General features: G+C 37.9%; 1 protein-coding gene across 1 annotated transcript in view; it reads left to right on the top strand.

Annotated features, from left to right (window-relative positions):
* The first annotated feature begins 358 nt into the window (after positions 1–358).
* Positions 359–13,095, top strand: part of slc44a5b (solute carrier family 44 member 5b) — a 47,196-nt gene continuing 34,459 nt past the window's right edge. Inside the window, exon 1 of the mRNA XM_073818771.1 lies at positions 359–503. Within this exon, the coding sequence (XP_073674872.1) occupies positions 467–503 (37 nt within the window). The 5' untranslated portion in view covers positions 359–466. The remainder of the gene's footprint in view (positions 504–13,095) is intronic.

Here is a 13,095-nt window from a genome sequence, read left to right as displayed (position 1 = left end):
TGGTTTCCAAGAGGCCATACTGTACATAAATACTCACAGACTATTATTGTGTCTAGGCGTGAGGGAATTTCAAAACACTGGAACATTGTTTTCGCTGATTATCTTCGTCTTCCTGTGTTCACTCACTGAAGTGTTTTTCCTGTGCCTGCCTGTGAGATTTCTTTTATTTTCCCACAAGTACTACGATAAGTCCCGCCTCCCAAGGTTGGATTGGCTGTTGGGAGCTGATGGCAGTCAGCGATTGGATAATCGAGACGTCACTCATAGAATGGACCGCCTCCGTGTGCGCAGTGTCTCTCACTGCTGATGGCGCTGTAAACACAGTGACGCGGCGTTGCGTAGCCCAGCAAATCACAGATTGGCGTTGTGTATGTGGACGAGCGCGATAGACGCTATTCACACGTTCACAGCTTCATATGCAATCACATAAACAAAAGACACACGAGGACCGCTCGTCGGAGGTGCAATGGCAAGGAAAAGTGCAATCCCCCCTTCATACTATGGTAAGCTGCTTGTGAATCGCGGAAAATCAAGTTTTTGCAGTAAGACCATTGACAAAGGGAACTGACCCAGCGGTGCTGGTGTCAACCCGATTCATTAATGTAAGTGTTTGGCTGTTTTCTAGCGCAGTGAATATTTAAAGGACCTCTATGCAGAACAATAGGTCTGCTGATATGTTTTCATCCTGATTTGAGTTACTTTGTCTTTGCATAACGTTAACTGGATGAAGTGCACACCAAGGCGCAGATGCGGATTCTGTTTCTTTGAAATTCGAAGAGGATTTAATTGTTATGTCATAGAAGTTAACTGGAAAGCGTCCAATAAGAGCAAGAAATGAAATAGTAGAAAACATATATGGTGTTTATTGAGGAAGCTGTTTCATATTGAGAGGGTGTCTTTGTCCTGTGTTAAGTCCTCATTTAACGGTACTGTTACAGTACACAACCAGCCAATGTGGACAGATCTTAGTATAACTGATTGCTGTTGTTGCTGGCGTCTTGATAGTTTAAACATAGCTTTTTACAGATGCACTCGACATTTAATTTTTCTTTTGTTATACATGGATTGTACACATAATAACAGATTACACATAAACAAATAAATAGCACCTTTTTAGAAATATGATAGAACAATTATACTGTCAACAGAAATGAGGACATTAAAACCTATAAACACCAAGCACTATAACTATAACTAACGCTTTAAATGCTCGAGGTCGAAGGCAGGTAGTTTCTGATTGGATGTCAATGTTTTTATGGTTCATCAGTTAAAAAACAAAAACATTCTTAGTGCTAGGCAACGATTAATCACGATTAATCGCATCCAAAATAAAGTTTTTGTGTACATAATATATGTGTGTACTGTGTATATTTATGTATATATAAATACACACACATGCATTTATGTATGTGTATATATATATATAAATATTTTTCATATAAACACACACACACACACACACACACACACACACACATATGTGTGTGTGTGTGTGTGTGTGTGTGTGTGTGTGTGTGTGTGTGTGTTTATATATGAAAAATATTTATATATAATATAAATTATATGAATATAAATATATACATGTAAATATTTTCAAAATGTATACTGTATGTGTGTGTCTTTATACATACATAATAAATATACACAGTACACACACATATATTATAAACAAAAACTTTTCTTTTGGATGTGATTAATCGCTATTAATCGTTGGCCAGCACTAAAATGTAATTCTAACAAACCACCAACAACCCACATTTGTTTACATTGCATCTAAGAATGTGTTATTAAAAAAAAAAAAATGAGAAGATGAGATCAACCTAAGCGGCAACAGTTACTAAAACTTAAAGGGATAGTTCACCCAAAAATGAAAATTACCCTATTATTTACTTACCCTCCTCAATACCCTTATTTCTTTTAGACGAATACAATCGGAGTTATGTTAATAAATATTCTGCCTTTGCCAAGCTTTATAATGGCAGTGAATGGGTGTTGAGATTTTGAAGTCCAATAAAGTGCATCCATCCCTCATAAAAAGTACTCCACATGGCTCCAGGGGGTTAATAAAGGTATTCTGAAGTGAATTGATGCATTTGTGTAAGAAAAATATTCATATTTAAAACTTTATGCGCGTTCACGAGAGAATGTCATTTCCGCGGATGACGTAGGCGCTACATAGCGTAAGCTCTGGTGAGAATATTCTAGTCTCGTGAGAACCAAGTTTTGTTTGCAGCAAAGAAAAAACAGTCTCTTCTTGATTTATATCGAAATCCTCTCACATTTTTCTTTATAAATCCTTGTTTCATTACTTCTAAATTGTTACTTCTAAGACCAGGGTTTTGTTTTGCTCTCTACTTTGTGCTTTCGCCACTTCTTACCAGAGCTTATGATATGCCTATGTCCTACATCATCCGCTGGAACGCCACTCTCTCATAAACACGCGGACGACAGTTACCTGTTAGTTAGAGATTACGGTTTATAAAGTTGGACAGTTTATAAATACTGATATTTTTGTTACACAAATGCATCAGTGTATTCAGAAGGCCTTTATTAACCCCCGTGGAGTACTTTTTATGATGGATGGACGCACTTTATTGGACTTCAAAATCTCAGCACTCATTTACTGCCATTATAAAGTTTTGAAGAGTCAGTACATTTCTTAAATATAACTCTGATTGTATTTGTCTGAAAGAAGAAGTCATATACACCTAGTATGACTTCAGGGTGAGTTAATCATGGGGTAATTTGCATTTTTTCGTCAACTATTCCTGTATTGCTTGCAGTCCAATAGGTGTCAAGTATACAGTCCAGAACCACTGTACTCTACAGATCATTAAAAGCCAGATAAATGTAAACCAGATTTAAAATGTAGTCAGTATGGAACAAAATGTTCAGAACTTTTTAAAACAGTCAGACTGTAGTCAGTCTACTTCACATTCCTCAGTATTCATCAGAGACCTTTTACTTTGTTCTGGAAACCAGTCGTTCACAATCCCCCATGAGCTGGAGCAGAGCACTCACAGACCCCTTTAGCCATTTAACACAACTACACTAAATATTTTTCAGAGGCAATCTGTCTAATTATAACACATAACCGTGCCAAAGGGATGCATCTGGTACTCCTACGCACCCACAGCCATTCAGCATAATAATCTAAATAGAGTTGTAATTATTATCATGTGATATACTGCGTCTGAATCTCTATTTTTGCGGCCTAGATGGCTCACCATGGCAGTGCTGTTGGAGTGTCAAAGAACGGAGTTTTCATTGTCACGTAAATAGTGCAGGGAGCAGCTGTTTCTCTGTCTCGCTTGGGCAGGGTCGAGCTCTTTGGCCTTTGCCTCATGTATTGTTAAGTTCCCACGAGCCACCTGTCAATCACAACTATTCTCAGCTAGAATTGGGAAATAGTCTGTGGAGACATACCCAAATCTAGGAGGAAAGCTGTCGGATATGATGCCCAAGCATATGGTTGTTTCGAGGTAGCTTGAGTTTTTTGTCAGAGCGTCAATCTGGCATCTGGTTCCTTTCAAAATTTGAAACAGATTTTGGTGCGTTTTTGTTGTTGTTGGTGTTCTTGTCTGGCTGATATCATGGGAGTGGGAGCACTGTGCTGAGATGATTCACAAAGGAAGTGGTTGTTAATTGCAGTTCATTTGAAGTGGAACTGTGTGGTTTCAAATGTCTAAAGGAGTGGGGCTTTTGAATGAGGGCGGAGCTTCTTCTGATCTATGTTTGGGTCAGCTGTTCTGTCTGATTTAGCATCTCAAATGCAATCCTGAACTGCTGCTGAGAGAGAAGGTACATGAAAGTGAGAGATACAAGCTCTCTAGAATAAATTAAAGAGATTAGGATCTGTCTGCAACACTGCGCCAATATGATCTCCTTTTCTCTTAAAGGGATAGTTCACTCAAAAATGAAAATTCTGTCATCATTTACTCATTGTTTACTTATTTAGTCATTTCCTTTTTTTATTCTTTGAAATAGTTCTTTGAAATCAGTGTTTTTTTTTATATAATGTAACCATATACAGTTGAGGTCAAAAGTTTACACACACCTTGCAGAATCTGCAAAATGTTAATTATTTTATCAAAATAAGAGGGATCATATAAAATGCATGTTTTTTTTTTATTTAGTACTGATCTGAATAAAATATTCCACATAAAATATGTTTACATGTAGTCTACGAGAGAAAATAATAGTTGAATTTATAAAAATGGCCCTGTTCAAAAGTTTACATAAACTTGATTTTTAATACTGTGTTGTTATCTGAATAATCCACAGATGTGTTTTTTTTTTTTTTTTTGTTTAGTGATAAATGTTCATGAGTCCCTTGTTTGTTCTGAACAATTAAACTGCCTGCTGATTTTCAGAAAAGTCCTTCAGGTCCCACAGATTCTTTGGTTTTTCCGCATTTTTGTGTATTTGAACCCTGACGGTATGATTTTGAGATCCATCTTTTCACAACTGAGGACAACTGAGAGACTCATGTAACTATTACAGAAGGCCCAAATGCTCACTGATGCTCCAGAAGGAAAAAACAATGCATTAAGAGCCAGGGTGTAAACTTTTGAACATAATGAAGATGTGTACTTTTTTCTTAGTATGCCTAAACATCATTTTTTTATTTAGTTCTGCTCTTCAGATTCTACAGATGATATTAGATGTTTCCCAGAAAACAAAATAAGTTAAATTACCCTGTCCTTCAAATTTAAAAAGTTTTCACTCCTGGCCTTTAATGCATTGTGTTTCCTTCTGAAGCATCAGTGAGTGTTTGAAACTGTTGAAATGAAAACCACAAACCCCTCTCTTTCTTTCTTTCTTGACCATAATTGTTTTTTTGTTTTGTTTTTTACAGTGAATCATAAAAGTAGTCCATATGACTTCTAAAGTTATACAATAGCTTTGTGTGAGCAACTGACTGAAACATGAGGAATATCTTTAACCCAATTTTACCTCTTTTTATGAAGTTCTTATTTTTCTGTCTTTATGATAAACCAATTGTACTTGAAGTGTAGCCAGCATATTTTGCCATCAAAAGAAAAGTCTGGTTAAAAGGATTGAGCAATTTTGTCTTTCAAGCTCTCGGCAAGAAGTAGCGAAGCTGAATTGCGTTGGGTTCCCGGCCCGATGCGGATGTAAATTTTACAAAGCCTCCCTCTGGATGTGGAAGGATCTTATTAACAGTTCCTCAACAGAACGATCCACCCTTAAGGACCGTAAGGAAATTATACTGCTGCTTCAGAGCTTGCTGCAAGAGGTACATTAAAGATGCCTGGAATTATGTAGCTAATAGAGAGGATAGTCACTGCATTCATTTGGGACCAGATAGTCTCTCTTTATCTCTTAAGAGTTTGACACAGAAGATTCTCTTTCATGTCCACTGCCTCTGGTACAAAGCAGCTCTCAGTGGCACATGCCATAGTCTGCCATAGAGATCAGAATGAGCTCTCTACTGTGCGCCTGGGACATTAACAATGACCAATTCGACTGAAATGCCACGCTAAGGGATGAATGGTTCTTTTTCCAGTGCCTTTGTAATTGACTTGGAAGTTGTATAGGTCCAGCTAATGGACAGCATCTCTGGTCCTCTATGAAAGACTTGCACAAAGCATTTTGTCTGGTTTTGATTCAAGCTGATTTTTCAAAAAAAAACAGTGTCTTTGAGTGAAGGTAAAAAGTTTTGTCTAAAATGCTTTTGCAGAAATCCTTCATTCATGTCAGTCTAATTGAGTGGCACTTTCGGCAGATCTTTTGCTATATGATTTGACTTTAATTTCAGTCTGTTTCTCTCTGTTGTATGGCTTCCAAACACTTGAAATGTGGTGCAAGTATATAGACCGCACTCATAGTGATTTTGTGAAATCACCAAGCTTCATTGAAGCTTGAAAGCTTCAGTCCCCATTCATTGTAATTGCATGGAAAGAATGACCACAGTCTTTAGAATTTGTTCTGTCTTTTTCTATAGAAGATAGAGGTTTAGAATTAGAACAACATGAGGGTAAGAGCAAATGGAAAATAATTTATCTCAGGATTTGATGTAACAACAGTGCATCTTCCATATTACTGAACCATCAATGATTTGTTTTTGTTTTGTTTTTTTGGTTGTGTTTCATCTCACGAACAAAATAAGCCAGGACTGCTTGTTTGACACACAAAATCAAAAAGGTTGCATAATGTTGTTTCGTAAAATAATGTGAACTCATTTCATAATTGATGAATTTTGTCAACAATGACACAGTTACTGAACAGAAATGAAACAACGTTGAACTAAATTGAGCTGAATAAAAACACTATTGTCTGCTTTACATCTGAAATTGAAGTTTACAACATTAACAGTGTTACTTTCCTGTTTGTTAATGTAAAGCTGCTTTTGAAACAATCGCCATTGTATAAATTCAAGTGCTATATACAGTTGAATCTGCAAAATGTTAATTATTTCACCAAAAATAAGAGGGATCATACAAAATGTGTGTTATTTATTTAGTACAGACCTGAATAAGATGTTTCACAAAAAATAGATTTATATATAGATCACAAAAGAAAATAATAGTTAAATTTATAAAAACGACCCTGTTCAAAAGTTTACATGCACTTAATGTAAACTGCCTGCTGTTCTTCAGAAAAAATCCGGTCCCACAAATTCTTTGGTTTTTCAGCGTTTTTGTGTAATTGAACTCCAACAATTATTGTATGATTTTGAGATCCTTCTTTTCACACCAAGGACAACTGAGGGACTCATATGCAGCTATTACAGAAGGTTCAAACACTCACTGATGCTTCATATGGAAAAAGACGATGCATTTAGAGCCAATTGAATTTTTTGAATTTGAAGATCAGGGTAAAATGAACTTATTTTGTCTTCTGGGGGACATACGTATCTTCTGTAGCCTCCAAATGGCAGTACTAAATGAAAATATATATATATGATGTTTCATTAACAAAGTTCGGGAGAAGCGCGTCAGATACTTAGCGTAAACAGCACAAGAGGAGCCCACTCAAGTCAATCAGCGCCATAGGTTAAATACAGCTGACTCACCTCCATTCACTTGATGGTTTATCAGTAACCCTCCACCACCCCATCTCCTCACTCCGAGTTCTCACTACTCCTATTGGGGGGTACTCTGGGTTCGGGCCATCCCCGAGCTCGGAGCCCTTCACCGGACAGCACGCCAAACATGCATTTCTATTCTCCGGCTAATTATATGTAAGCGCGAACTCGTGAAATGATATTTAGGTGAAATAAGAAAAAATTACACATCCTCATTCCGTTCAAAAGTTTACAACAGTCGTTTTCCTTCTGATGCATTAGTGAGCATTTGAACCTTCTGTAATAGTTACGTATGATTCCCTCGAGTTGTCCTCAGTGTGAAAAGATGGATTTCAAAATCATACAGTTATTGTTGGCAGGGGCGTCGCTGCGTCGTTCTGGGCCCTGTGCACTGACTCAGCTAAGGGGCCCCCGCTGTACTACGTTCCAGGGGGGGGTTGATCCTCGGGGGCCCTCCCCACACTTGGGGCCCTGGTAATTTAGTCCCCCTTTTCCCCCAACTACGACGCCCCTGATTGTTGGCAAGGATTCAAATACACAAAAATGCTGAAAAACCAAAGCATTTTGTATGACCTAAAGGACTTTTCTGAAGGACAACAGGCAGTTTAACTGTTCAAGAGAAGCAAGGGACTCATAACCAACTATCACTAAAAAAAAAAACAACAACACAGTATTAAGAATCAAGTGTATGTAAACTTTTAAACAGGGTCTTTTTTTATAAATTCAACTATTATTGTCTCATGTGGACTATATGTAAACATCTTTTATGTGAAATATCTTATTCAGGTCAATACTAAATAAAAAAAGCAACATGCGTTTTGTATGGTCCCTCTTATTTTGTTCAGTAATTAACATTAAGCAGATTCTGCAAGGTGTATGTAAACTTTTGACTTCAACTGTAAGTTGTGCATTTATGTGATAGCTCTGTTAGTTAAAGTAATTTTGGTCATGTGTTGTTTTGCCTAGGGAATGAACTGATCTAGGACTGCAGTTGGTGCCACCTTAAAAAAAAAAGCTGCATGATGCCTTTGGTTGCAAAGATGCAAATCACATTTCAGACAGTATCCAGGAGTCATATTCACACTCACACTGTCAATGTCTGTGCTGTCCGCCTGGTGCTCAAGGCTAAAGCTGGTGTCCTTGAGAGATATGCAAGCGGTTTCACTCTTTTGAACAGGCACTGGCTGGACTTTAATGTTCAGATAGGGGCTGAGCAACAGAACATTAACTAAATGTGTGACAGATTTTAAAGTACTTTAGCATTTTGCCTTGTAAGCATATGGCCATGTGACTTCCACTTCTCTTTAGTACTTGTAGTAGTGTTAAATACTCGTGCCAGAAATGCCTCTAATTAACGTATATAAAGTGCCATTATTATCACACAATAAATTAGCACAATAGAAACTGCTAAAGTGCCTTCTCTGTTGCTATTAAGTAACATGCGTCAGTTGAATATCCAATGCGGTGATACATTAAGAACAGCTCTTTGATTACACAAAGCCAGTAATGAAGCAGCCACATGAAAGTAAAGAGTTTAAGCTCTAAGCCTGTTATTTGATCATATACCAGTTATAACAGTTTTTGGGCTTGAGTCAGCAAAGAAAAAGTCTAAAGGGAGAGAGAGTTTCCTGCCTGACCAATCTGCTCTGTCTGTCACTCTCTTCACTTCGCCTGTCCATCTGTCCCTGACGGTTAATGTTTTTCTCGCTGTCTGTCACTCAGTTTTCTGTCTTAGTGTCTCTTATGAATATCCAAGTACAGCTGCTGTAAAATAATATAATTAATGTGTTTCATAGTGTCTACAGATCTTAAACGGTAAATAAATGTCATTAATTCCTTTATGTAACATAAAGAACAGTCTATAATACTTCATCGCTCAAAACTTGAAGGAATATTAGCTGTAGTTATTCCACATGGTGGACAAAATATCAATAACCTCTATTTTGTGGAAAACACAGTGATCAAAATTAGAGAACAGTAACCACTGTAGCATGAAAGATGATTACAACTACAATTTTGGAGAGTTACAGCTGTCAGAAATTAGTAAGAAGTGTAAAGCCCTGACTTGACTTCAGCACATCTGCGGCCGCAACACATCACTAGTTTCTCAAACTGCGCTGGTGTGATTTTGGTCCACTTTTCTTCCCCTCTCTTCCATAGTTTGGTAACTGTAGTGGGTTTCTCAGCCATAACTTTGTCACCAAGGACTTTTCAGAGATTTTCAATCGAGTTTAGATTAGGACCCTGTCCTTTTTTATTATTTCAATGTTCTTAGCTTCAAGGAACTGCTTTACCTCTATTAAAGGTACAGCATGTTGCTGAAGGAGGTTGTGATAAACATTTGCATTCACTCTGCCTTGTATCTGTATAAAAGGCCTAACTCTTGCCACAGAAAACATCCCCCAAACCATGACACTTCCTCCTTCTTTCACTCACTTCTTTACGTACATGGGCTTAAGTTTTTCCTCTGTTTGACCCCAAACAAAATGTTTCCCTTTAGACCCAAATAAAACTTGTTCTCATCACTAAAATTAACTTTGGACCAGTTCTCTTCTCTCCGCACAACATGCTCCTTAGCAAAGGTGAGGTTAGCCTTTTGATTCTCTGTGCTGATGAGAGGCTTGGTCACTGCAGAGTACACTTTCAGTCTGACTTCTCTTAAACATGCAGAGACAGATCCTTACTAGAGTGCGGATCGGGCCGCATTTTTCTGTCCGAGCCCGGCCCGCGTCCGACAGAGCAGTAACCGAGCCCGACCCGAACCCGACAGGCATTAAGATATTTATGTCCGAGCCCGATCCCAGCCCGACACAGTTAAAATCTTTTTTTTTTCTCATACTAATGACACGTGCAGTTTTTTGTGTGGAAAGCCCGCTTTTATTAAGCAACTGTAGGAAGGCGTTCGGAAATGTCAACAGATGAGCGCATCAGTGCACACGGGGCAAAAAGCGCTGTTATAACACAGGCGCACTATCGCGCTGATGTAACCGAGCCCGACCCGAACCCGAGCATCCTTTCTAAATATCTGTCCGAACCCGGCCCGGCCCTTCGGGTTCCGTCGGGTACCGTCGGGCTCGGCTCGGGTATCCATCCTCTAATCCTTACCCTGTTCAGCACTGAACTAGCAAGCAATTCCAGCTGCAGTGTTGAACCGATTCCCCATTAAGAGTCTCTGCATTATCCTATCTTCTTGTGCATTTGTCTTTTGTGGATGATCTGCCTTTTTGGGGAACTTGAATGATTTATTGTCATCGTAAACCTGCAATATTCGAGAAATCACAGATTTTTAGTCACCTTAGAGCGGCCCACCATCTTGTAAATCTTAGTGAAAATTGGAGGAATGCTGCCAGTTAAATAGGGTTTGTCATATGATTAACAAAATTAGCACCAGGAGCCAAATTAGCACCAATAACTTGGAGGTATCTGTAAGTGTTCTCTAATTCGAAGTTCTTTTTAAAATCTCTTATTTATGTTTTTTATACTGTGCTTCAGAATACAGTTAATTTATGAAATGTGCTTAAAAATGCACTTTTACTCCAAATATAGGACTAAACAGTAACAAAACCACAAAACCAGTCTTAAGTAGCATATTTGTAGCTATGGCCAAAAATACATTGTATAGGTCAAAATTATTGTTTTTTTTTCTTTTAATGCCAAAAATCATAAGGATATTAAGTAGAGATCATGTTCCATGAAGATATTTAGAACATTTCCTATTGTAAATATATCAAAACTTAATTTTTAATTAGTAATATGCATTACTAAGAACTTCATTTGGACAACTTTAAAGATTTTCATGTCTTTTTTTCTTTATTCAGTCGTAAAGAAATTATGTTTTTTGAGGAAAACATTTCCGGAATTATCTCCATATAGTGGACTTCAATGGTGCCCCCAAGTTTGAACTTCCAAAATGCAGTTTAAATGCGGCTTCAAATGGCTCTAAACGATGCCAGCTGAGGAAAAAGAGTCTTATCTAGTAAAACGATCGGTCATTTTCAAACCAAATTGACAATTTATATACTTTTTAACCTTAAATGTTCTTTTTGTCTCATCTCTGCAATGCGCATGCGTAGTCTGTGTAATCCGGGTCAACACAGTTAGGGTATGTCGAAAAAACTCCCATCTTGTTTTCTTCTTTAACTTAAAAAAATTGTCCTACATCGCTGTTTTATCTTTTTTGGTAAAGGGCGGTTGATCTTCTTTGCATGTTGACTTTGTAAAAACTGGGTCAGTACTTCTGCAGCGGTGTTAGACGATTTTAAAGTTGGAGGAGAAAATGAGATGGGAGTTTTTTGACATACCCTAACTGTCTTGAACCTGAAAAAACAGAGTTCACACAGACATGGACAAGGCAAGCGTTTGAGGTTAAAAAGTATATACATTTTCAGTTCGTTTCGAAAATAACAGATCATTTTGCTAGATAAGACCCTTACTCCTCGGCTGGGATCGTTTAGGGCCCTTTGAAGAGCATTTAAACCGCATACTTGAGGGCACCATTGTAGTCCACTATATGGAGAGAAATCCTGAATTGTTTTCCTTAAGAAACATAATTTCTTATCGACTGAAGAAAGAAAGACATGAACATCATGGATAACAAGGGGATGAGTAATGTATCTGTAAATTTTTGTTCTGGAAGTGAGCTACTCCTTTAATCATATTTATTATTAGTTTAATTGTGTACTGTTTTAATGAAAGCACACAAACATTTCTAACATTTATCAACCACTTTGTTTCTTCTTTGGATATTTCTGTTTGTGTATTGATTAGTTATCTTTATTAATTAATTTAAAACTACAGTAAAAAGACATGATTTCCAGCCAGTTCGCTTGAGGTCGCGATTCAGATGCAGCATATGTCAGGGACTTGTTTGTGACTTAGTGCCATGGGGTGGGAACTTCATGTTCTGGTAGGAAGAGGAAAAAGTAACCACACAGAGTTTCCATTCGACCAAACCCATGCTGTCTGCACCTGCGCGGCTTCCCAGGCTGTTCCTTATGGATAAACCGTGAAAGAGGCTTGTGTTATACAGCAAGGCCTGCAAGACACTGCTCTCAGTGTGTGAACTCATGTGTGTGCATGGAAAAAAAAAAAGCTTAGTGGAAGTAGAGGATGAGAAGAAGAGGTATATCGGGGGAGATGAGGCTTCCAGAGGCAGTTTAAGGGAAGAATTACTGTACTTCGCTATATCTGAAGCCAAAAACTATGACACATTTGGCTTGAGCTTTCTAAAGAATAACAGTCACTTTCTCTGCCAGTTCATTCTAATGCATTCATATCTGCAATAAATAAGAGGGAGAGTAGGGGGAAACAGAATAAATCTCGTTAGAGTGAATGTTTTGGGAAATGCAACTTCAAAAAGAGGATCTCTCAGGATTTTGACTGGAACTCAACTGGATTTGCTGGGGAGAAATATTCAGAATAGCATGAGGGAATTACAAAGAAGTAAGTTTGGTTTATTTATTTATTTGGACAATTATACGGGTTTTATACTCTACTACAGTCCAAAAGTTTAGCGTATTGTTAAGTATACAGATGAAATTGCACTGTTTGAAACTGAAATTTCAAAGTTTGCCTATTTGTCGATCTTAATCACCTAAAATGCTAAATCAGGCAGGGAGGATGTTTGTGATTGAAGGTGTCGCCATTGAAATTAGTGTCACTGAGGAGTCTGTGGCTGTCTCGCTTGGTGGTAATTTAGTTTACCTGGGAAGGATTGACACCAGCTGTTCCTTAGCTACGGTTCAGCTGATGCAATTAAGCCATGCAAAGTGACGAACCACTCAGTCTGTTAAATGTCGGGCAGATTATAAATGAGACGGAGAAGTGGGGGATAAGCCGTTGATCTGCTGTCTGGTGCTGCTGTGATGTAAGATGTGTCCCAGGAGACTGCCTGTTTGCGAATCAACTTTATTGCCACTCTTTTCGCTACAGTCAAGTCGAGGGGAAAGAAATAAAATATGGCTCTTCTGATCAACATTGTAACTGCTGCAACTACTGCAAAACCAGGTTTTGGTTGTTTTTATGTATTCAGTAGTTAAACAAGA

The sequence above is a fragment of the Garra rufa genome, chromosome 15, assembly GCF_049309525.1.
Source record: "Garra rufa chromosome 15, GarRuf1.0, whole genome shotgun sequence".
Classification (NCBI taxonomy): Eukaryota; Metazoa; Chordata; class Actinopteri; order Cypriniformes; family Cyprinidae; genus Garra; species Garra rufa.
Note: the sequence above shows the minus strand (reverse complement) of the source record. Positions and strands in the feature narration are given on the sequence as shown.